We start from the raw sequence: 26,514 nt of genomic DNA, 5'->3' as shown, positions 1-26,514 counted from the left end.
GAGCCTGGTAGGCTGCAGTCCATGGGGTCGCTAAGAGTCGGACACGACTGAGCGACTTCACTTTCAATTTTCACTTTCATGCATTGGAGAAGGAAATGGCAACCCACTCCAGTGTTCTTGCCTGGAGAATCCCAGGGACGGGGGAGCCTGGTGGGCTGCCATCTATGGGGTCGCGCAGAGTCAGACACGACTGAAGCGACTTAGCAGCATACCCTATAGCAAAACCATAAGACAGTGTTGATTCTAATAGGCTTTTTCAAGAAGATTTCTTTATACCTATTTAGCAGTCTTTTGAATTTTAGTGATTCTCATTACTTAGTGCTTCTAATCATATGCTAAATGGTTAAATCTTTGCCAGCAACCTCAGGGTCTTGCTCATGCATGTATATTTTATTTTTACTTGTTTCTTTCAATGTTTAGATTATATGTTTTCTAAGGGTGCAGTTGAAATCATTTGATATTGAACCATTTTTAAACCAATGCTGGCATATTGAAAAGAAGATTGTGTGGGCAAGGCATAATGCTTATAATTAAGTGACAGAGAAAATAATAGGGGCATGGAGAGCTGAAAAATACAATGGAGAATAGTAGGTAGATTATGGAGACAAAAGCACCTCTGGTGGAAAATCATATATTTAACCACACAATCTGTCCAATCTAAATGCCGAAAGTATTTTTGTTGAAGAAGAAAGCTAATGAGGGGGATTATTATGGCTATAAATTATTTCTGGCTGCCAGTACCATTTGCCTGATCAAACTGTTGACATCACAGAAGCCAGAAGCATCCTGTTTTTTAAGTCATGGCAGACAATTCTTTATAACTTTTTATTTGGAGGCAAAAGAGTTGTTTGTGCCTCTTTAATTTCTATAACTAGGCTTTCAGCCAAGATTCTGTTTTTAGTTGTTTTTTTTTAATGCTGTTTTTTGCTGCTGCTTTTGCTGGGGCCAGAAAAACCAAGCTGAAGGAGGGAGTGGGTGGCTCAGAGGGTCAGCAAATGAGGACTTCCTTCTCTGGTTGGGAGGAAATAAGCTAGTGAATATTTTTTTGTTGTTCAGTTGCCAAGTCATGTCCGACTCTTTGCAACCCCATGCACTACAGCACTCCAGGCCTCCTGGTCTTTGCCCAAGTTTGCTCAAGTTCATGTCTGTTGAATCGGTGATGCCATCCAACCATCTGATCCTCTGTCACCCTCTTCTCCTTCTGCCTTCAGTCTTTCTCAGAGGGCATCAATGTCTTTTCCCATGAGTCGTCTCTTCCCATCAGGTGGCCAAAATACTGAAGCTTTAGTTTGTGCACCAGTCCTTCCAATGAGTATTCAGGGTTGGTTTCCTTTAGGATTGACTGGTTTGATCTCTTTGATGTCCAAGGGACTCTGAAAGCAGAAACTAGTAAATATGGTGGAAACCAAATTCCTAAGGCTTTTCGGTGAGAGAGAAAGTACAAACACATGGAACTTGGAGTAAAATGAACCTGTTAATCCTGCCTGTGCTCTATTAGCTGCTCAATGTTTGCCTCAGTTTTCTTGCCTTAAAATGGGGGAAGTCTTGCAGGTTTGTATTAAGATGAAATTGGACAACGTATATAAAGTTTCTAGTACTGGGCCTGGGGGAAGAGGTGTGTGTGTATGTGTGTGTGTGTTACACAAATACTAATTTTTTCCCATTTGAGCTAGAAAGACAGTTTTGGTCAGGCCTACATTATATCCTAAGTCTGTCAGGCAACCTAAGGTATAGATAGAGGAGATCGCCTCAGAGAGAGAGGCTGTGATTTTGATAGTGAAGATTTGACCTTTGCAAGTGGTTTTTTCCTGAATTTGATACTCATTTTCTCATCGGATTTATTAACATTTTTAGAAGGCAATGGCAACCCACTCCAGTGTTCTTGCCTGGAGAATCCCAGGGACAGAGGAGCCTAGTGGGCTGCTGTCTATGGGGTTGCACAGAGTCAGACACAACTGAAGAGACTTAGCAGCAGCAGCAGCAGTACATGTGAAAAAAATAAAATCATCCATTCTGGATTGGAAGACATTTTGTGAATCAAACCCAGTTTCAGAATGCTAGGAGGTTTTTGGGTGTCTTATTTTGGCAACTGTACTTTTATAAAGATGGAACAGATGGAATATGCAGAGTTTTTAATTAATTTACTTTAGAATCTTACTACACTTGGACTTTGTCTATAAATCCAAAGGCTCTGAGAATTTCTGAAACTAATCTTTGGAGCAAACAAATTAATAAAAATTCCCTATTGAGTCCCATTCCTGAAAATGCTGTTGAAGGAACCATTGTAGTACCTTTGGTTTGAATAAGGCCATCACCAAATTTTAAAAGCTTTTAAAATTATTAGTTTCCTCATCTTCTAGTTCAGTTCAGTTCAGTCAACTCAGTCCTGTCCGACTCTTTGTGACCCCATGAACCGCAGCACACCAGGCCAGTTGGTCCATCACCAACTGCCGGAATTCACCCAAACCCATGTCCATCGTGTCAGTGATATCATCCAACCATCTCATCCTCTGCTGTCCCCTTCTCCTCCTGCACTCAATCTTTCCCAGTATCAGGGTCTTTTCCAATGAGTCAGCTCTTCGCATGAGGTGGCCAAAGTATTGGCGTTTCAGCTTCGGCATCGGTCCTTCCAATGAACACCCAGGACTGATCTCCTTTAGGATGGACTGGTTGGATCTCCTTGCAGTCCAAGGGACTCTCAAGAGTCTTCTCCAACACCACAGTTCAAAAGCATCAATTCTTCAGTGCTCAGCTTTCTTCACAGTCCAACTCTCACATCCATACATGACCACAGGAAAAACCATAGTGTGCAGTATTCCTCTTATATGGTTTATCTGATTTTGGTACATTATCCTTCCCTCCTTCTCTTTCTCTTATGGGAGATAGGGTGAAAAGAGAAAAAAGTGAAAGGGTTAGTTGCTCAGTCGTGTCTGACTCTTTGTGACCCATGGACTGTAGTCTGCCATGCTCCTCTGTCAGTGGAATTCTCCAGGTAAGAATATTTGAGTGGGTAGCCATTCCCTTTTCCTGGGGATCTTCCTGACCCAGGGATTGAACCCAGGTCTCTTGCATTACAGGCAGATTCTTTACCATCTGAGGAATAAACTATTCTGTACTTACAGTTGTGTCCTATGTTATTTAAGGTACTTGCTTTGGAAACAAGCAACAGAACCCAACTCATGCTATAAGATTCAGGGGAGTTTGATACAACTCACAGATCATCAGGAGGGGCTGTATAACACTTCTTCTGGAAGGAGAGGGAAGCACAGAGTGGGGGAGCTTATAGACTCCCAGAGATAATTCAGCTTCAGCAACTGTTAGCCTCTGTGTATCTTTAATCAACATTTCAAGGGCCTGACAGACTGTCTGGCCTGCGGTTTTGTTGTTGTTCAGTCACTAAGTTGTGTCCGACTCTTTGAGAACCCATGGACTGTAGCCTACCAGGGTCCTCTGTCCTCTTCTGTCTCCTGGAGTTTGCTGCTGTCCTGATTTTACAGATGAGCAAATGGACTGAGAGGTGAGTAACTTACCTAAAGTCACACGTCTAGGGGACGGCAAAGATGGACCTTGACTGACCTCAGAGCCCATTTATAGTGGAAGAGAAGAAAGACATTTTTAGCAAAGGTGTTGTGATGCTGGCTTTGCAAAGGCATTTCCATGGTGGTAAAAGGTCTTCCGTAGCCAGATATTATCAATGGTAAATCCACGAACACATTGTCAAAATCTGTAAGGCTGGAGGTTTTAAGTAGAAGCCAGCTTTAGTTCTTTTTTCGTGAATTTGTCGTCTATATATTTAATTGATAATGTTTTTTATATTTTAGTAAAATTTTTTTTAACTTAAGGTGGAGCTAGGGGAAAACATACCTGCCAGTGCAGGAGACTTCAGAGATGCGGATTAGATCCTTGGGTCAGGAATACCTCCTGGAGGAGGGCATGGCAGCTCACTCCAGTGTTCTTGCCGGGGGAATCCTGTGGACAGAGGAGCCTGATGGGCTACAGTCCGTAGGGTCACGAAGAGCTGGACATGACGGAAGCAACTTAGCACACCCATATAGTTGATCTACAGTATTAGTTTCAGCAGTACAGCATAGTGATTCAGTATTTTTGTAGATTTTATTCCATTATAGGCTATTACAAGATAATGGCTGTAATTCCTTGTGCAATACAACACATTCTTGTTGCTTATCTATTTTATACATAGTAGTTTGTTAATCCCATACCTCTAATTTGTCCCCTCAGCTTCCCTCTCACCTTTGGTTATCTTAAGTTTATTTTCTGTGTCTGTGAGTTTGCTTGTTTTGGGTATACATTCATTTGTATTATTTTTTAGATTTTATGTATAAGTAATATCATAGTATTTATCTTTCTCTGACTTATTTCACTAAGCATAATATTCTCTAGGTCCATCTGAGATTTTGTTTTGATATTTTGTAATTTGGAACTAAAACACATCCTCTGCTTTCCAGACAACAGAGCAAAATAAAAGAGCTATCCATGCACTAATGGGTTTGGTGAATAGCATTTTATTCTAAGACCTTTGACTGTATTTTATTAGTATTAAATCTGTGTAACTTGATAATACCCACTCCAGTGTTCTTGCCTGGAGAATCCCGGGGGCGGGGGAGCCTGGTGGGCTTCCATCTGTGGGGTTGCACAGAGTTGGACACGACTGAAGCGACTTAGCAGCAGTAGCAGCAACTTGATAATATTAGAAATTTGTCATATAAAGTAAAAATTTTCCTAAAGCCAGAAGCTGTCTTTGCATTATTTACTATTCTCACTTTTCATTATTCACTATTCTCCCTTCTTTTCCTTTTAACTGGCAGAGAAAATAGTGATAATACTATACCTTATTAATAATATTCAACTTAATCAGTTTTAGGAAGAATGAATTTGGTGGAATGTTTAACACCTTTCTATCCATCCATATGTATGTATCTTCTAAATTTTTCAACAGTTTGGTATTGTTCAGGTGTTTTAAATGACATTTTACAGTATACTGACATATGCTTTCTAGGATTTAATGTGCTGTGATTTCGTCTTTTCTAGTGTCTGTATTTATGCTGAAAGTCCAGGTGAATGACATCATCAGTCGTCAGTACCTGAGTCAAGCAGTTGTAGAAGTGTTTGTAAACTACACAAAGACAAATTCCACAGTAACTAGAAACAATGGAGCAGTGTTGATAAGCGTACCCTACAAGTTAGGACTCAGCTTAACCATTATTGCTTACAAAGATGGCTACGTGTTGACGCCTCTACCTTGGAAGACCAGAAGAATGCCAAGTAAGCACTTAAATAGTGTTTTTCCTTCACTAAATGTAAATGATTTTTTACTCTGAGAATTGCTTGTTCTGGTAAACTGAAAATATGACTGTCTATGTGAAGCCAGTATAAGGAATTAGAAAGATGTGCCAGTTTGAAGAAAATATGAAGGCCTTTTGCCTTCTACAGAGGCCTGAAGGAATCCTGAGAAACAGCTCTGCTTTGGTACAAAACTTGTCTGCAGGTGTGTGTGGTGGTAGGGGAGTGGCATGCCTACAGGATTAGGATGGGCCAAAGTACTGATGAAGGGATCTTCTCTAAAGGTAGATGAACAGTTTAGATTTACATGATGACTAATAAAGCCGTTCTTATAGATTCTTGAACACATGAATTTAAGTTGTTTAGAAACTGAGTTTACAGCATATAGGGAATAGGTCAACAGCAGGGCTAAAATAGATTCAGGGAGTCTGGCTATGAAACTGTGGCTGTGCTGGGGGACTGTAAGGCTAGCCTGATGTAAGAAAGGAAATGAAAGGAGAGGTAAGCGTACAAGAGGCATACTAGAGAAAGAATCAGTATTTATTATGGGTATCATTTTACAATATATACACATATCATACCATTGTATACCTTAAGGTTATATGATGTTAGGTGTCAGTTATATCTCAATAAAGCTGGAAAAAATTGGTAGTACTTAGTATCACTAATTTGGAGAAGGAAATGGCAGCCCACTCCAGTATTCTTGCTTGGAGAATCCCATGGACAGAGGAGCCTGGTGGGCTACAGTCCGTGGGTCGCAAAGAGTTGGACACGACTGAGTGACTACCACAGTATAACTAATTGGATATTGGGGGGAAAATGGCCAACCAGTTTCCAGAATACAAGTCTGATTGGAAGGATGATCCATTAGGCAATCAGTCTTTTCAAAAATTTTATATTTTATTGTTCTTGTTAAATTTTAGATATTATAGTTTCATATTGGAAACATTTGAATTATTGAACTATTTAAAATTAGATTGAGAAAGAAAATGAAGAATTAGGTAATTTAATAAGATTCACATGAGTAAAATTCTAGAAAATAATGACTAGAAAATCTGTATAGGGATATGGTTGAGATAAATTCATGGTCTCAAATGATTTAATTTTTTTTAAAGATAGAAATTAAGCACAACTATTCATTCAGCAAAAGTGAGAAAAACAATGAAAGAAGAAACCAACTATTGGGAAAAGGAAATAATAAAGACAGAAGTATATTGGCATATGTTAGAAAAATATAAAGAAATAGTTGACAAAAATACATAAAAGTTTTAAAAATCATAAAAGTTATTGATAACAAATTTGATGGCAAATATCTTAAAAATCCAATAAAATGAACAATTTTGTTATAATGTAAATGATTATTGCTTTTAGATAAGGTAAATTAATCATGCATAAAATGTTCTAGATAAAAATAACTTCTGAGGCTATAAGGAAAAGTACTGTAGGTCATTCTACCATATCAATCAGTACAGCCTTGATCCTGAGACCTAACAAAGGTCAAAATTAAATGCCCCCTTGTGAGCATTCTCTTTCTCATTTACACACCCCTCTATAGATCAATCTTACCTATAACTTGAAATGCAAAAGTCCTAAGCAGAATAATAAAAAAGAATTTCACCATTATTTAAATATAGTGTACTGTCCAGACCAAGTAGAATTTTTCTCTTTGTAGGACAATACAGATGTCAGACTTTATTAATTTTATATATCATACTATTAGAATAAGCTGGAATCAAGATTGCCAGGAGAACTGTCAATAACCTCAGATGTGCAGATGACACCACTGTTACGGTAGAAAGTGAAGAGGAACTAAAGAGCCTCTTGATGAAGGTGAACGAGGAGAGTAAAAGTCAAGTGTTAGTTGCTCAGTTGTGTCCAGCTCTTTGCAACCCCATGGACTTAGCCCACCAGGCTCCTCTGTCCATGGAATTCTCCAGGCAAGAATACTGGAGTGGGTTGCCACTCCCTTCTCCAGGGGATCTTCCCAACCCAGGGATCAAATGTGTGTCTTCTGCATTACAGACAGATTCTTTACTGTATGAACCACCAGGGAACATTCAAAAAAATGAAGATCATGGCATCTAGTCCCATCACTTCATGGCAAATAGATGGGGAAACAATGGAAACAGACAGATTTTATTTTCTTGGGCTCCAAAATCACTGCAAATGGTGACTACAGCCATGAAATTAAAAGACGCTTGCTCCTTGGAAGAAAAGCTATGAAAAACCTAGACAGCATGTTAAAAAGCAGAGATAGCAATGGTTTTTCCAGTAATCGTGTATGGATGTGAGAGTTCGACCATGAAGAAGGCTGAGCGCTGAAGAATTGATACTTTTGAACTGCGGTGTTGGAGAAGACTCTTGAAAGTCCCTTGGACAGCAAGGAGATCAAGCCAGTCCATCCTAAAGGAAATCAATCCTGAATTTTCATTGGAGAGACTGATGCTGAAACTAAAGCTCCAATACTTTGGCCACCTGATGCGAAGTGCCAACTCATTAGGAAAGATCCTGATGCTGGGAAAGATTGAGGGCAGGAGGAGAAGGGGACAACAGAGGGTGAGATGGTTGGATGGCATCACCGACTCAATGGACACGAGTTTGAGCAAGCTCTGGGAGATGATGAAGGACAGGGAAGCCTGGTATGCTGCAGTCCATGGGGCCTCAAAGAGTCAGACACAACTGAGCGACTGAACAACAACAATTAGAATAGATTAGAACTAGTATGTGATAATATCAACAAGTGCCTGAAATGTATTTTGTAAGTTCACCATTCATGCGTAACCAAGAATAAACTCCTTAAAAACTAGGACCACAAAGATATACTTAGATATCTCAAACTCATACTAAGCATAAAATATTAGAGGTGATCCTACTAAAGTAAGAAACTAAATACAGATATCTATATTATTTTACATTGTAGTAGAAGTTCTCATCAGGACAAAAAGATATTAACAGATAAAAAAGAACAGAGCTATTAGGAAGAATCAAAGCCATTATTGTGCTTATGATCATATCCCTGGAAAACTGAAAGTTAGCACTGGTAAAAATCAATAGATGTTCTTACATACCAAAGGTGATAACCAATTAGGAAGAAGGAAAATAAATGCTTCTCAGAACACTATGAGAAGGGAAACCTACAAAAAAAGTGAAGTAACTGTGGGGAGGAAAATAAAACTACCAAATGTTACTGATAGAACTAGAAAAAAAAAATCAACTAAAACACCAGATAATTGGAAAAATATTTTTCTTTCCCTGAATATTGTAAAGATTTTAATTCTTCCCATATTAATTTACAGATTTAATGCATTAGCAAAATACTTGGCAAAATAATTCTTGAAGAATAAATGTGTAAAAATACCTGAAGTTTTAAGAGATTTACTAGAGGCAGTTTGAAATTCCAGAAAACTAGAATATCTAGCTACAGATTTACTGTGATATTTTACTATGATTTATACTATAATACAAATCAGATACTAGTAGATTTAAAAAATATAATCTGTGGTAAGGAACCATTATAAATCATTGAGGAAAAAGCTGAATATCCAATAAGTAATACTGGAATATTTTGCTAACCATTTGCAGTAAATTAATTTGAATCCATATTCCAAAATATATTGCTCAAAGAGTTCGAATGTGGAAAATTATATTTAATATAATAAACTATCTTTTTTTAGGATGGTCTTTTTAAACTGAAAAGCAATTAATGATGTCGTAAAAAGTAAATTTCACCATAATTTTAAAAAGTAGGAACAATATGTGAAGTAATAAGGAATGATACCTTTTATGTGCTAAGAATTCATTCATGTCAGTAAAAGACACCAGGGCACTGCCTAAATAATATAAATGGACAGAATCATGACTTAGCAGTTTTCAAACAGGAAATACAAGTTAGAGAATGTGATAAAATATTTACCTTTCTAATAATCTAAGTATACCCCCAAAACATGCATTTCTTAGATTTTTCACCGCAGGAAAAGTTTTTAAAGAGGGAACATCCTCAGTATTGACAGGATGGGCCTCCTCTAACACTGCTCGTGGGAGGAGAAGTTGGCAGTATTATCGGGATGACAGTTTTGAAATATGTGTGTCAGAGTCTTTGAAATCTTCATCTTTGCTGGGAATCTTTTCTAAACACGAACATACAAATAAAGTGGACAGATATTTGTGCACAAGGCTAATGAGGCGAATATTCTGTCATCGTGAAAATGGAAACAGTCTACAGTATTATACAGTTGAACTGAGTCTTGATACTTTAAGGAATGTGACCTTGAAAATGTTATGAAGAGTTTCTACTGAGGGACAGAAATGCTTACGACATTATCTTAAGTGAACACGCAGGGTGAAAATACTCTGTGTATGATATCATACTCCCTCTTTTTTAAACCACAGGACAGATCCAGGAAGAGCTACAGTGAAGTACTAATGGTGGTCTGTGGTGGTCTGTGATGACCGTCATTTTCTTCCTTTTCTGTATTTCTCAGCTTTTCCAGAGAAGATACACATCCCTTTTAAAATCAGAAATATCTTTGTAAATCGAAGGAAATCTGAATGCAAATTTTAATGAGATTCAGAAAGATTCTCCTCAGGCTTAATAGAAAAAGCTGTCAGGGTAGCTCCTTTCGTCACCTGGGACTAAGAAAGCATCCATGTGTGGGATCCAGTCATCTCAAGGTCCAAGCTATTATCCCACCACCTCCTCTCCAATCTTGGAACTCCAACAATCTGTCTAAATATTAATAATTTCTGAATTAAAATTACTTTCATTGGTAGTCTTCCTTTTCTATTTAAGAAAAAAAATTGTTTTACATCCACCCATAATTTTTGTATAGTTTTATATTTTATCTTCTTTTTCATATTTCCTTTAACGGTAAGCTCTAATTAAAAGTATTCCCAGGCAAGTGTATTTTATTTTTTAAGTGATTTAGGGGTATTATATAGTTTCTGTTGATATTTAAATACATTTCATGGAGGAGAGAGATCAATGAGAACTTGTACTTTAGGTAATGCCTCAAAACATTTTTCTTTTGCAGGATTGGTAAGCTTATCCGACTTGTTCTTGCTTATAAAATGATGGTCTTTTATCCCTGCCTCTTGCTCCTCATCTGGAAAGAATTGTTATCTTTCAGGGATCTGCACTTCCTCATCCCACCAGTCATTTCAGATGGCTACTCTTGTAGACAGGTTCGGCCTCATCCTGCCTACTACTAAAGGTTGCCTATGGATCATGTGTATGTTAAACTGTTTCATCCTTTGCCAACTCAGTCTGTTTGGTGAACCACGCTGTGAAGAAGAGCATTGAACCTTTGTGTGGGAAGTTAAAACAGAATGGATGTACTCCCCTTAAAGAACCTAAAATCATGGAGGCAGGAAAAAAGGTTTTAAGAATTATAAGAAGGAAATAAGTAATGATTGTATAGAGAAAAGAGCAGAGGGTTGTTTAAGCATTTAGCTTGACCATACACACATATACATATATACATATATATAGGGTTAGAGAACATCATTAGTCATCTTGGTACAAAGTATTGTATGAAATTTTAAAAACATTAGTAGTGATGCCCAGTCTTCTCACTTTATTAAAAAATGTTCCTTTATTTCCCCTCTATATTTTACATTCATTCTTCCCTTGTTTTGAATTGCTTTTCCCATCACACAGTTTGTTTTTCCTACGTTTTTAGGGCCTGCTGGAGCAGAACTGTATTTGTCCCAGTTTTACCTCCATGTCTAATAAAATATTCTAATTGTGCTATATTTCACAGTATATTCATCAGTTACACTTTCATTGTTCCCACAAAACCAAGCAAATATATGGCTATTTGAAGATACTATTTTAATTACTGGAAAATTAGCTGGTAAGTACTCTACTTCTTCTTAACTAGTAAGTAAACACTCGAAAGTGACTTGTATTGTATAACTGTACTACTTCACCAACGGATCAATGTTGATTATAAGGTGGGAAAAATTTTAATTGAACTGGGATGACTAGTATTGACTATAAGTTGATCTGAACTGATTCTTATTTCACTATCAAGCTATAGCATACATATTTTTTTGTGTGTAGTGGGACTCATTCTCTTTTATCATTTTAGCCACCCTCAAAAGAACATTTGACTTTCAGAAATACTGGAAAGAGTTTCTGAACTTCTTCTCAAATCACAGCTCTTTCTGGGCTTTGGTGGTTGGTGAAATTGGGAAAAGGACTCAGACCTTTGGGGCATTCTCATAGGCAGGTCACCTTCATTCCTGCCTCTGACATTAATCTTGCTGCCTTTGAGGGAAAGGTCTGAGGCTGGGGAATTCAGTATCTACTGAGCAGACATGATTTGCCCCACTCACATGTCCCGAGGGCAGGAATACAAGAAGCCTGATTTGGGGTGTGATTCAAACTGTGTTTTCCAACTCTGCTTAGCAACCTCGAAGATGCTAGCTTTCATCCTCCCCTCCGTCCTCCCCTCCCTTAACTAGTCCTTAGGGAAAATCCCAGCATTTTGTAACTCTTACTGCGTATTATGTAAAACGTCTGTAAATGACAATAATTCACTTATTTCTTTTGGGAAATCAATGTTTAGAACCAAAGCATATTAGGAATGACTGGTAAAAGTAGAAAATCTTAGAGTCCAAGACAAGAGTCATGGTTAAGAAACAGTTTCTGAAATTGTTCATTTTTAGAAGCTATCTTATTTAGTCCTAATGTATTAAATAAAACCTAATACTATCATTTGGGAAAGACTGGGGCTTGATTAATCTTGGAGTCATTTACTGAGCAAGGTAGTAGAATCTCTCACTCTTGCACTGATTTTGCTGGGGCACAGCAGGATGGATGTAGAGCTGTGTGTGAAGGGTAAAAAGTAAATAGGACCTACATGTGTGCAGAGAAAGGCCATTATCTTGACATAGTCCCACTCCTTACTGGCCTCTTCAAACTCTTTCCATTTTTCAATTTTCCGCCCCTTATTGTCTATATTCAAATGAGTTCTCATTTCTGGTCACAAAATGGCTTTTGCGACTCCTGGACATACCTGCTCACATTAAATCTAGTAAGGAATAGCATGTCTTTGCCCCTAGAAGTCCAAGCAAAATTCACATTGTCTGTGCTCAGATGCTTAGTTGTGTCCTACTCTTTGTGATCCCATAGACTGTAGCCCACCAAGCTCCTCTGTTCATGGGAATTTCCTGGCAAGAATACTGGAGTGGGTTGCCATTTCCTACTCCAGGGGATCTTCCTAACCCAAGGATCAAACCCATTCTCTTGCATCTTCTGCATTGGCAGGTGGATTCTTTATACTGTCTGCTGCCTGAGAAGCCCAAAATCCACGTTGCATCTCATTAACTGTGGTTGGCACAGGTTCCATCACTCAGCAAGTCACTGTGGTCAAGAGGACAATGAGATGCTGTTGATTGCTTTCAGCCCATTCTAGCATGCTGTAGTATCTCTACTCTTGTTGCAGAAATGAAACCCCAGATGTGCCACATGGGTCAACGTGTGGTTCCCTAGAGTGAAACTCAAAGGTGAAGAAATTCTGGGCAGATGAATCAAGCTCAAGCAGGCTCTAGGCTAAAGGTGCCTTGTGTGATCTAAGTTCAGTTCAGTTCAGTTGCTCAGTTGTGTCCAGCTCTTTGCTCATAGACTGCAGCACGCCAGGCTTCCCTGTCCATCACCAACTCCCGGAGCTTAGTAATTAAACTCATGTCTATCAAGTTGGTGATGCCATCCGACCATCTCATCCTCTGTCTTCCCCTTCTCCTCCAGCCTTCAATCTTTCCCAACATCAGGGTCTTTTCAATGAGTCAGTTCTTCACATCAGGTGGCCAAAGTATTGGAGTTTCAGCTTCAGCATCAGTCCTTCCAATGAATATTCAGGACTGATTTCCTTTAGGATTGACTGGTTTGATCTGCTTGCAGCCTAATGGACTCTCAAGAGTCTTCTCCAACAACACAGTTTCAAAGCATCAATTCTTCAGCGCTCAGCTTTCTTTACAGTCCAACTCTGACATCCATACATGACCACTGGAAAAACCATAGCTTTGACTAGAAGGACGTTTGTTGGCACGGTTATGTCTCTGCTTTTTAATATATGGTCTAGGTTGGTCATAACTTTTCTTTCAAGGAGCAAGTGTCTTAATTTCATGGCCTCAGTAACCATCTGCAGTGATTTTGAAGCCCCCCAAAATAAAGTCTCCCACTGTTTCCACTGTTTCCCCATCTATTTGTCATGAAGTGATGGGACCAGATGCCGTGATCTTAGTTTTCTGAATGTTGAGTGTTAAACCAACTTTTTCACTCTCCTCTTTCACTTTCATCAAGAGGCTCTTTAGTTCTTCTTCATTTTCTGCCATAAGGGTGGTGTCATCTGCATATCTGAAGTTATTGATATATCTCCCAGCAATCTTCATTCCAGCTTGTGCTTCATCCAGTCCAGTGTTTCTCATGATGTACTCTGTATATAAGTTAAATAAACAGGGTGACAATATACAGCCTTGACGTTCTCCTTTCCCGATTTGCAACCAGTCTATTGTTCCATGTCCAGTTCTAACTATTGCTTCCTGACCTGCATACAGATTTCTCAGGGGGCAGGTCAGATGGTCTGGTATTCCCATCTCTTGAAGAATTTTCCACAGTTTGTGATCCACATAGTCAAAGGCTTTGGCATAGTCAGTAAAGCAGAAGTATATGTTTTTCTGGAACTCTCTTGCTTTTTCTATGATCCAGCAGATGTTGGCAATTTAATCTCTGGTTCCTCTGCCTTTTCTAAATACAGCTTGAACATCTGGAAGTTCACGGTTCATGTACTGTTGAAACCTGGCCTGGAGAATTTTGAGCATTACTTTGCTATCGTGTGAGAGGAAAGCAATTGTGTGGTAGTTTGAACATTCTTTGGCATTGCCGTTCTTTGGGATTGGAATGAAAGCTGACCTTTTTCAGTCCTGTGGCCACTGCTGAGATTTCCAAATTTGCTGGCATATTGAGTACAGGACTTTGAGTTAAAGAAAGGGGCATTTCTTGTTTATTCAGATCTGAATATAAAATAATCATTATAATAAGATGTTAGTAATGTTTTAGAAATAACTGGTTCACTTAGAGTAACATGTCCTGACCAGTAGTGCTGTGCTTACCGTGCATTTGTTTTATTTGCTAATGAGGTTTTCTTTTTCCAGATGCCAAATCTCAACCAAGTGTTCAGTTTTCAAAAGCCTTAATTAAACTACCCAACAACCATCATATTAGCAATGTTACAGGCTACCTTACAGTTCTACAACAGTTTTTGAAGGTGGATAATTTTCTGTATACAACTGGCATTACTCTCAATAAGTCAGGTATTTCCTAATTTTTATATAATCTCTTTATAAAAATAGTACATATTCAAATTCTATTTATTTAAATGTTTGATATTAATTTACACTTTGGAGGAAACATCAGTTTTGAAACATAAACACAGTTATTAAAGTGTTTATAGGCAGTCCTTTTATTCTAGCACATTATGAAAGAGATTACATCAGAACCTTATGCATAAATTACAAGTTAATGGGGAATTTAATTTACAGGGTATTTTTATTCAAAGTAGGTAAACAAACTAGAGAAAATAGTAATGTTTACTGTAAAATTTTGCAAATTAAAAAAATGCGTTTAAAAGTGGAAATTTGATTAAGAAGTTTAGACATATGATTTGACCAATCATTCTCAAATTGATCAGAAGTGTCAATAATTGTTGGAAACAAAAAAGTTTGTAGATTGGAGTGAGCAGTTGGAAATTTTGAAATATTTGAAATACTTCAAGTAAAAGGGTAAATATTGAAAAAGTATATTTTTCAGTTTCAACAGTAGTAATATGTAAGGCTGTCATGACCTAAGTTAAGGAGGTGATGGGATTTTACATTTTATTTAACAATTTACTTATGACCCCTGTAAAAGCTGTATCTTTCCTCTGTACATCCACACTTGTTCCACCATTTCTGCCACTTGTTGCCAGTAAGAAACTCCACAGTTTTTAAAATCACCTCAGACAATCTGTAATTTTTATGGTTTCACGTGAGTCAAATTTTTGGTCCATATCATTTGGGGGCTAGTCAGAAATTAGAGTAGTAAGCAAATATGTGTTATGGTTAGATAGGCATTTTTTCTACCTGCTGTAGCTGATGTTATTGATACCCCAGGAAGATGACCCTCTCTTCTGTTACAAGCCTAAATATTTCCTACTGCATGTATCTGTGACTCTGCATAAGGGCATTCCCTGGCCCAGGAAGTAGACTGGGCCCTCACAAGAGGCAGGCTCTCAACCAGTGACAGAAAAGAGTACTTAAAGTGTACACACCTCTTCATTAACACATTGTGTGTTGGCTTCCTTCCTTCTTCTGTATTACTTCTCCATTCCCTCAGTGGTGGGTGCTTCCTTCCTTCCAAAGTGTTATTTCAGGGTCTGCTTCTTGAGAAGGCCAATCTAAGACACCTGCCAAAGTTTTCCAGGTATGAGTTATAGGATGCTCCAAATAAAAGCATTACAAGCATGGTAACCAATATACACTATCACAAATGAAGCTCGTGTTGCCCTGGAGGGTTTTTATGAACAAGACTCATTAGATTCAGTGGGAGGAAGTTATAATATGTTCTGCCCTTCATCATTTCTCTACCACCTGCTTTTGAGATTGTTCATTAGATGTTTCAATTGTCCTGGTGCTGCTAACATTTTAAAAGTCCTAGAGCCATGGTGTCAAATGAGAATGTTCGGTCCTGCCCAATATGGTAGCAGTTAGCCACAGGTGGCAGTTGAGCTCTTGAAATATAACCAGTGCACTGAGGAACTAAATTGATAATTTCATTTAAATTGAAATTGCCACATGTTGCTCATGGCTAATATACTGATTGCACAGTTCTAGAGTTCTGTGAATATGAAGATGCTTTTTTAAAGTCTCCTCATTGTCTTTCAGACTTTTTTCCTTTTCTTCTAGTTGGCCTTATCCCAAATGATGGGGTATTGACTTCAGCAGTTTCATATGCATTCAGTATGTGAAGCCACTGACTTCACAGCCTCGAGGGGTGGAGTTAAGAAAGCCAGCTGGTTTTACAGTTTGATATGAGATATTATAATTACTTACATAGTACTTTTTATAGTACATTACTTACCAGTGCAACTAGTCTACAGAATATGTATGGCACTATTTTGCTTATCTTATGGATAGAATTTTAGGATGTTTACAAAGGTTGAATCTGTTACATTTAACAGAAAATCTCCAATAAGCCAGTGGTTGCCCTGTCTGATAACTGGAGATACATTCCCAGGTTCGGTGGCAGCGATAATTAGAATTCCTTTCCGTGGCCTCATGCTGGTTCCATCTCCCTCTGCTCTCTCATCTGCCTTCTTACACATGCCAAGATCACTTCTGATTGGGGGGATTTGCCCTGGTTTCTTCTGCCTGGAAGGCTCTTCTCTGAGGTCTCTGCATGGATGGCACCTGTCATTTGGCCACTGCTCAAATGTCTCCTTCTCAGAGAGGCAGCCTTCCTGATGGTTTTGTAGGTTTTTAAAAACATCAAATTATTGAAATGGATAACCAACCAAGGCCCTACTGGATAGCAGAGGGATCCCCGCTCAGTATTAGATAACAACCTAATGGGAAAAGAATTAGAAAACGAATAGATACATGTATATGTATAACTGAAGCACTTTGCTGTACACCTGAAACTCACAGCATTTTTAACCAACTATACTCCAATGTAAAATAAAAGTTAAAACCAAAAAAATACTGACTTTTAGATTCCAGTGACATTAAATCAGAGGAGTCTGAGAGAATTAGATCATTAGGCTCATAACATGATGTCTCAGTGTTACATAAGTATAGCATTTACTTATGATATCTTTTATAGTTTAAAAATCTTCAAATAGAATCTAGTATCTACTTGGTATGACACTGGATAGCTCTGGTTGAAATAGAGGAACTAGATATTTTAGGCCAATATTAGTTTGTTGTTAATATTTGTTGTTAACAGTTTGTGCTTTACATATTTTAATGAACTGTCTTCTGTTTTTAGGTTTTGAAAGCATTGAATTAACTCCTCTTGCTGCAATATGTGTGAAAATATATTCTGGAGGAAAAGAATTAAAGGTGGATGGCTCTATTCAAATTTCTCTTCCTCTTCTACATACAAATGATGTAAGTGCAGGCGATCACGTACCTGCCTGGACATTTGATATGAACACAGGTATGTGAACTATGGGAAAAAGTTCTGAATATTTGGAATTTTTTGAATATTTGCGTGTTTACCTTAGAAATAGGTTTCTATTGTTATTAAAAATTTTCAGCTTTATTAAGGTACAATTGACAAATATCTATTTTACACAGAATATTAAATTTTAATATTCCTTATTATTTAAACAGTATTTACATATGAATGTTTTATCTTTAGTAGAGCACTAAATCAGTAATATTATAATTTTAAGCACTTTATCAGTGACCAAAAGTGGCACCACTTTGATTAGTATAATAAAATTGTAGGGAAAATGATATCACTATTATTTTAAAATAGCATTATTTACTCACATTCCCATGTTTTATATTTTGAGGTTCTTATGGGTTTTTGTTACGATAGTGCTAATGCTTAGTTGCTCAGTTGTGTCCAATTCTTTGTGACCCCATGGACTGTAGCATGCCAGGCTCCTCTGTCCATGGGGATTCTCCTGGCAAGAATATTGGAGTGGGTTTCCATGCCCTCTGCCAGGGGATGGTCCCCACACCAGGGATCATACCCAGGTCTCCCATATTGCAGGTGGATTCTTAACCATCTGAGCCACCTGCGAAGCCCAAGGATACTGAGCCTGTCCCTTCTCCAGGGTATCTTCCTGACCCATTAAGCAAACTGGGGTCTCCTGCATTGCAGGTGGATTCATAGACAATATAAACTTACATCTAAAAGCTTGGCTAAAGCAATTAATAAATGTATGCAAATTTCATGAAAATAAATAACATTGTATTCTCTATATGTGTGTGTGTGTGTGTGTGTGTGTGTGTGTATGGTGGACTTCCCTGATGGCTCAGACGGTAAAGCGTCTGTCTACAATGTGGGAGACCCGGGTTCGATCCCTGGGTTGGGAAGATCCCCTGGAGAAGGAAATGGCAATCCACTCCAGGACTATATATAAAGGTAGAAAGAGTGATTATTTTCCAGAAAAACACTTTGGTGCCAATTTTGTTTCCTGAGATTAGCCTCCTAAATAACAACTGGATGCATTTTTCTCTTCTCTTTCTCTTGGTTTTGTTTTTCCTTGTAAATAAGGTGGAGTCCTTATCAAAAAAAACAAACAAAAAAAGATGATCAATCCCCCACAACTGAAAAGCCCCGGGGTAGAGCTGTGTTGGATTAAGTCACGATGCATAGACTAGACTGATTTGTAGGACTTGATTTCTGTCTCATCTGTTTCCTGTGTTAATAACCTTTCTGAAATAGGATTTCCCTTTGGAGTGGCAGGAAGGCTGTAGGCGCTCTCACTTTATATTACCCAGGTTAAAGTCCAAAAGGTAGAGAAATTATTTTCCTAGTAGCTAGTACACAAGCCCTTGGAGTCCCTGCATTTCTAGAAGGAGGTTTGCATGCCCATCTCAGAACAAATGTCTGTGGCCTGATTTGGAATTGAGGTTTCATTGTAACTGAAAAGGTAGGTAGTGAGGCACAAACATGTTCACGACAGAAGATAAAAACAGATATATTATTTTAAAAAGACTGGAAATTATGTAAGTAACAAAGGTAGTTGTAAGGGACAAACTCTTCTTTCAACTCTGTTCTGCACTCAGAAGTTTCACTTCTGGTCACCAAATGTGAGGGTATTTTTCTTGTACCCTCCAACATGAGCTAAGTGTCCTAAAATTTCCTTCAGTGGTCCTTCTAGTCAAAGCTATGGTTTTTCCAGTAGTCATGTATGGATGTAAAGAAAGCTGAGTTCCAAAGAATTGATGTTTTTGAACTGTGGTGTTGAAGAAGACTCTTGAGAGTCCCTTGAACTGCAAGGATATCCAACCAGTCCATCCTAAAAGAAATCAGTCCTGAATATTCATTGGAAGGACTGATGCTGAAGCTGAAACTCCAATACTTTGGCCACCTGATGTGAAGAACTGACTCATTTTAAAAGACCCTGATGCTGGGCAAGATTGAAGGTGGGAGGAGAAGGGGACGACAGAGGATGAGATGGTTGGATGGCATCACCGACTCAATGGACATGAGTTTGAGTAAACTCTGGGAGTTGGTGATGGACAGGGAGGCCTGGTGTGCTGCAGTCCATGGGGTTCCAAAGAGTTGGACACAGCTGAGCGACTGAAGTGAACTGACTGAGATCCTATCTACCTGGAGTTAGTGTCAGATCCCACAGGTTAAAGGCTTGGTCCCACAACCTGCAACTCAAGAGGCCAACTGCAAGTCCAGCTTATCAGCCATGCTCCTGCCATGATTGGCTATAAGTTGGAGGCTTCCGTGACCCTCTCCTCAAGTTTGGTAACTCGCTAGAACAGCTCACAGGAAGACAGGTTACTAACCAGGTCATCGGTCTTCTGTAAAAGGATACAGTTTGGTAATAGCCAGATGAAAGAGATACACAGGGCAAGGGATTTGGAGCCGCAGTGCTCTCTCCTCTGGGCGCATCACCTTCCTAGCGCCTCCACGTGTTCACCAGCTCTGCTCTCTGAACCCTGCAGTTCAGGGGCTTTTGTGGAGGCCACAGTATGTAGGCATGCTTGATTAAATCTTTGAACACTGACAGTTGAATTCAAGGTCCAGCCCCTCTCCCTTCTCTAGAGGGTTGTGTGGGGGTGGGGATGAAAGGTACATGCAGTTGGTTCCCCTGGCAACCAGCCCCCATCCACTGGGACTTTCCAAAATTCACCTCATTAACATAAACTCAGACATGGTTGAAATTGGCTTGTTGTCAACAAGAAAAGACACTGTTTCCACCTTTATGGATCTTATCACATAGGGAATTACAAAGTTTTAGGAGCTCTGTGCCAGGACTGGGGATTTAAGACCGTATATATAAATTTCTTATTACAAGTCACAGTCTCACAGTGGTATAGTACTGTAAAACATTGGATTAAAAGCTGTAAGACCTGGATTCTGTCCATTTACCAGCAAGATGATGTTGAGCAAGTCACTTGACTTATTCTGGCCTCAATCCCCTGACTTGTTGAATGAGAGAATTGTTTCAAGACACTTTAAAGAAGAATATCTGCTTTGAGTTCTGCTTTCTGATTGTTTCTCCTGAAAAAAAGCCTGTGTTTCTCATATACCTTCCAGTGGCAGAATTTTTGAATTGATTCATCACGTGTACTGCTTAAGTTTAACGTGACTATTCAAAAAGCAGGTTGACTCACTCCCATAATTTCAAATTTGTCTATATACATCATTACAATGAATCAGTAAACCAAATACATAGACCAAACTTATAAACAAGCTTTGTAATGCCAGACTTCATAAAAGATACTGGTTTTAACTGAATTCTTTTTTCTGTGGTTGATATTTAAATGAATCAGAATAGCACTTTTTAAAAGACATTTAGTTCTAAAAGAACCATGCCAGCAGTACTAGAACAAAACACCATTTAATAAAAATATTAATAAGGTCCTAAAACACATACTATAAGCATTTAATGAGAACCCCAGAGCAGGTAACAACCATCTGTTGATAAATTTGGATTTAATTACATTCTTACTAAGACATATCTCAACATACACAATTTAGACATTATTTGGAGAGTATGATTTCCCTAAGTTGCTGCTAAGTTGCTTCAGTCGTGTCCGACTCTGTGCAACCCCATAGATGGCAGCCCACCAGTCTCCTCTGTCCCTGGGATTCTCCAGGCAAGAACACTGGAGTGGGTTGCCATTTCCTTCTCCAATGCATGAAAGTGAAAAGTGAAAGTGAAGTCACTCAGTTGTGTCCGACTCTTAGCGACTCCATGGACTGCAGCCCACCAGGCTCCTCCGTCCATGGGATTTTCCAGGCAAGAGTACTGGAGTGGGGTGCCATTGCCTTCTCCAACCCTAAGTATATACCCTTTTTATATTTATATAAAATTTATATTGATTTTATATATGATATAAAGTTTATTTATATCGATTTTATAGTCTTTGGTCATAACAAATTATTCTATTTAATGTAATATACATTATATTATGATATATATTATCCCATGAAAATATATTGTCACAGTTTTCATCTTTGAAAATATCCTGCAAAGTATTCTGTACATGACTATCAGCAAACTCCTATTGGCATTCAAGATATATAAGGTAACTGATTAGTACTTTTTTTTGCCTTCCTTTTTAGGTGCGTGGGTAAATCATGGCCAGGGAATGGTCAAGGAATATAACAGTCATTTAATTTGGACATATGATGCACCACATTTGGGCTACTGGATAGCAGCTCCACTTCCAGGAATTAGAGGTATGGTAAAAATGAAACAAAATATAAACTTAAAAAAATCCAAATAGTCATGCTGAAACTGATATTAGTTTCCCATTTTATTCTAAGCATTGCTACTTACTGTATTACACTGGAAAAAGCTTCTAGTCTCTTGATCTCAGCTTTATTTTACTATAGTAAAATTAGAAAATATCTATATTTTACTATATTTACTATAGTAAAATATAGAAAATATCTATATTTTCCAGATATATAGGGAAAGATTAAGTTCCATGAACTCTAGGGTCCTTTACAGCTGTAATACCTGATGAATCTGAAGTACAAAGTTGATTCAAATGAAGAATTTTCTTAGTTTGCTTTTTATGAATGAATTCTACCCAGATCAGTTAAGAGCTTTTGATTGCAAATAACAGGAGCAGAGTTTGGATAATTAGAAACATATAGTAGGATATCAGGACTTTGCAGGATCCTAGGGAAGGCTGAAAAAGCAGACTTTAAGGCAGGAATCCTAGAGGACCCCGTTAGCAGACCTGCTCCGCTGTCTTGGAAGATTGCTGCTTCAAGATAGCTGATCCTAACTCTTTGTGGTCTTTTGCTCACACTGTTCCTGATCTTTCTAGGGATGAGGAATTTTCAGACTTAGATCATGAGCATTTTCCTTGGTGGGGGTGTGGTGGGGACAAGGGACTGTTGAATAATAGTGTCCCCAGTGTTCGTAGGATAAGACAGGTGATGGCCCAAATGAAGATTGGCCTGACATGTGAACAGAAGGTAGGCAAAAACCAAGAGCTGTGTGCTAGGAATGGTCTTATTCATATTCTAGGAGAAATAAGTGTTTCATTTTTCCTGGATTTAACTGGTATCAAATTAACATGGTATCAGTCTATCTATATACTTTGTACTCAGAAATCCTACATCTTGAGTTGTGTAAATGTCTCAAAATTCTCAAACATTAAGTCATCTTAAAAAAAGAAATACTCTAACCAGCTGTCATGTAGCCTGGCTGCACCGTGGGCCGGCAACTACTCATTAGGTCTCCTGGGTGTTCACTGGTATGAGTTGAGTTGCTTCTTGGTTTTCCCTGCTGCGCACTCTGCTAAGTCAACTTTCCAGCTGTCAGCATCTTGTTGCTCCTGTCTTTGATCTCATTCTTCTTTAACCTGTGGACATGTATATTTATAAAAACAAGACAGAGCAAAACTTTCAGTGTCCTTTTTGTAAAGTTTAGGGAAAGTGTAAAAGCTGAATGCATATGTCCCTCCTTCATCTTGAATTGTGTCAGAAGTAATTCTTTTGGTTTAGCTAGTGTCTTGGCTTCCAGCTGAAAGGCAGCTGCAGCCTGGCTATTTCATGCTGTTCAGAAATAGTCCTGGTACATGGCCCCTGATCCAGGATACGGATAACATTTTACATCCATTTCTCAGTAGCAGTGTATCAGCTAACTTTGTTATGGCTGCCTATTTGAAAGCTTTGAGTTTTTTGAAACTTTTTATGTAGTTTATTTTTATTTTACATTTTACAACCTTCCATTTTTAAACCATGCAAGGTAACAAGACTTTGTTTCAAAAATGAAGCTAAAATAGAGTATTTGAGTAGAAGAAATATGAGCTATTAACCATTATAATCATGAGGAATGTTCTGTTTTTGTTTCAATGTAGTGCTTATGAGTTTATTTCTCCAGAAAACAGAGGGTGATTGCTTTTGTTGTTTATGGTGCAAAATATCATGCAGTCTTGCCAGCTGTCTGATCTTATTGTATTCTAAATTTGAAACTATAAAATATTGATGAAAAAGAACAATTAATATTTAATACTTCAACCCAACTAAATCCAAGTTATTTCATTTCTGATAAAAATGACCACAAGAGCACTTGAGTTTTACAGAGAAATGTGGTTTCCACTAAAAATATACCATTTATGCAAGATGACTGAATTATAAAAGCTGAAATAATTTTCTAAAATAGAAGTTTTATTTTGGCTTTTATGTTGGGAACAATTTTGTGTGAATCGGAGTACTAACAGAAATGTAGGATTATTAAGATAATTTCTAGTTATGCTTTTGAAAGGTCCATATGAGAAATATGGATAACTTTAATTTGATTGTAGTTCTGGCTCTGACAGTAATTAACAGGGTGAGCTTGAAATAGGTACTTAGCCATCTGAGTATTAGTTTTCCTTTTTATAAATTGCAGGAGTTCGATATGAGGATCACTCATGTCCCTAAACAGTTTAGGATGCAAATGTTACTGTAAAATCAAACTGGTTTTGTGATGGGCTAGTTAGTGTCTGGTGTGCTGAAGCTATAATTTGGTTAATAATATTACTAAATATGTTTTTAAAATAAATCTTAAACCAATTTCTAGAAAAAATAGCAAGTGCAAAAAATTAAAATCAATTAGTTTTTCACATTATTATAGGTAAGTAGATAGCGGAGTATAGAATTAAACAAGTACCATTAATTTTCAAATATCAGAATGAAAACTTATTGTAATTTTCTAACTTTCTAACCTCTCTTGGGCACGTGCATACACACTAACACACACACATGCAGTTGTATGCTTTTCTGCTGTTGTCATACACTTAAGATTTGGGACAGATGTAGCAACGTCAGCCTCTTAATTCCAAAGGTGAGTTCTGTTGGAATTCTGTGGAGTGAAAATTGCTTACATTACTCAATTGTGAAAACGTATATTCAGATATTCTTTGGAGAAGAACTTGAATTTCACCCAGTTACAGTCTAACTATTTACTCTGTTGCAGCTCTGGATCATAAATAGTAATCTACAGATAGAGTTGTTACTCTTATCTTTTTTCTTTGAAGAAATTTCATATTGTGCGATGCTGTGCTTGGTTGCCTACTCAATATGATAAACATTTTATTATCAGCTACCAGTTAAAAGAGTATTCAGTACTGGAGTGCCTGTTCTTCTATAATCTTGACATTTCATTTAACAACAGTGGTATAATATAGCCAACACTTACTGAGTGCTTATCATGTGCTAAACACTGGTCTCAATATTTGTTTAATCACTGTAACAAGTATGACACCTGTGCACTGAGGCATAAGTGAATGAAGCTTGCCCAACACCACGCAGCAAGGGTGAAGCCAGGTTTCCAGTTCAGGCACTCTGGCTTCGAAGTCTGAATGCATAAACAAAACACTGCTTCTCCAAATCCTTTAATGTCACTATACTTTGGTCAACTTAGATGACGTAAAAGTTAAAGGATCTAAGTCTTTATGTGTCCTTAGTCTTTCCAGTGTCCTTGGTGAAGTTGAAAGCCTCATGCTGGACTTTTTCTTATGGTTGAGATGAGCGGAAAATCAGGTGTCTCATCACCCCCAATACACATTAGAATCCAGTTGATACTAATCAGTAGACTTGTATACATTTCTGAGCAAAATTAAGTCCTAGTGATGTTGAAACATTACCTCAAGGTAAGTTGCATCTGCTTTCATGCAGGATATTCAGAACCTCCACTGATCATCCCCATGCTTAGTCTGCTTTTACTGCAGTTAAGCTAATTCCAGGGGCTTCCTTGTTGGCTCCATGGTAAATAATCTGCTGGGCAATGGAGGAGATGCAGGTTTGATCCCGGGGTTAGGAAGATCCTCTGGAGAAGGAAATGGCAACTCGTTCAAGTATTCTTGCCTGGAATATCCCATGGACAGAGGAGCCTGGCGGGCTACAGTCCATGGGGTTGCAAAAGAGTCAGACATGACTTAGCAACTGTACAAACACAACAAAGTAATTACCACAACATTGTATATATGTGTTCTCATAAAGAAGAATAATGGGTCACCGTCTTCTGCTGGGCTTAGCTTATGGGGACCATGGCACCACGTTATTCTAGAGTCCTGTCAAGGAGTTACAACTTTTGGTTCTTCAGGCCCCCCAATTTTTGCATTCTCATTGGTCTTTTCATCCCTGTTTACTTTAGCAAATTCTTTTTAAAGAATTTTAAAGAATTCTTTTTATCTTTAAATATTCTTTTTAAATTGAATACAGCTAATATCAACGCTCACTATATTCTATCTCAAAACCTCTTTGCACAAAGCTCTCTTTAGAAATATTTTTGTTCCAGCAGACATTTTGCTACCACATAATTTCGGTCACTATTTTTACTACCTCCTGCAATAGTTTCCTTACTGCTTGACTTGGAAGCCAGTGTCACATATTTTAAGTTCTGTAACAGCAGGACTTTAGCATCTTGGTATCATTTTCTGTAACATTCAGCCATCAGTAACAAATAAGCCTGCTCTCTATTTGTTGCTTTCATTTTGTGACTGTTGGGCTTGACTTGGTTCAGTTTTAAGATTTTTTCTCATTCCAGAACCTAGGTTAAAAGAATAGCAAAACTTTAGGATATACTTTTCACTTAGTAGAAGACCTTAGCAGAGGACAGGCAGTTTATACAGTCTCATTTAAGGTGCTCATATTTCACTGGGCACAGCAAGTCAACTGATTAAGCCTAACGGGGGTAGGGAAAATATTTTCCATCCACAGAGAAGCCTGCCATGGGAGAGGGACAAATTAATAGACCTGTGTACACATCTTTAATCTGCCTCACCCAGGATAGGACACAGTTGAAAGTCTGACCTAAAGTAATACATTTTCTCTTTGTTTATTTTGAACTATATAGGGTCAGGTATGAATGGAGATTCAAAGGACATAACTGCCTACCACACAGTATTTCTTACAGCCATATTAGGAGGAACAATAGTCATTGTCATTGGATTTTTTGCTGTACTTCTTTGTTATTGCAGGTAAGAACAATAGTAATGTGTGTGAACACAAACTGTCTCATTTTAGTGTCA

The 26,514-nt window shown here is 38.0% G+C and overlaps 1 protein-coding gene across 4 annotated transcripts in view; it reads left to right on the top strand.

Annotated features, from left to right (window-relative positions):
- Positions 1–26,514, top strand: part of FAM171B (family with sequence similarity 171 member B) — a 75,414-nt gene that overhangs the window by 44,149 nt on the left and 4,751 nt on the right. For all 4 annotated transcript variants that reach the window (XM_055571982.1, XM_055571983.1, XM_055571984.1 and 1 more), the window contains exons 2-7: positions 5,050–5,283; positions 11,061–11,153; positions 14,458–14,616; positions 17,327–17,497; positions 21,605–21,721; positions 26,340–26,463. In XM_055571982.1, the coding sequence (XP_055427957.1) occupies positions 5,050–5,283; positions 11,061–11,153; positions 14,458–14,616; positions 17,327–17,497; positions 21,605–21,721; positions 26,340–26,463 (898 nt within the window). The remainder of the gene's footprint in view (positions 1–5,049; positions 5,284–11,060; positions 11,154–14,457; positions 14,617–17,326; positions 17,498–21,604; positions 21,722–26,339; positions 26,464–26,514) is intronic.

The sequence above is a fragment of the Bubalus kerabau genome, chromosome 3, assembly GCF_029407905.1.
Source record: "Bubalus kerabau isolate K-KA32 ecotype Philippines breed swamp buffalo chromosome 3, PCC_UOA_SB_1v2, whole genome shotgun sequence".
Classification (NCBI taxonomy): domain Eukaryota; kingdom Metazoa; phylum Chordata; class Mammalia; order Artiodactyla; family Bovidae; genus Bubalus; species Bubalus kerabau.
Note: the sequence above shows the minus strand (reverse complement) of the source record. Positions and strands in the feature narration are given on the sequence as shown.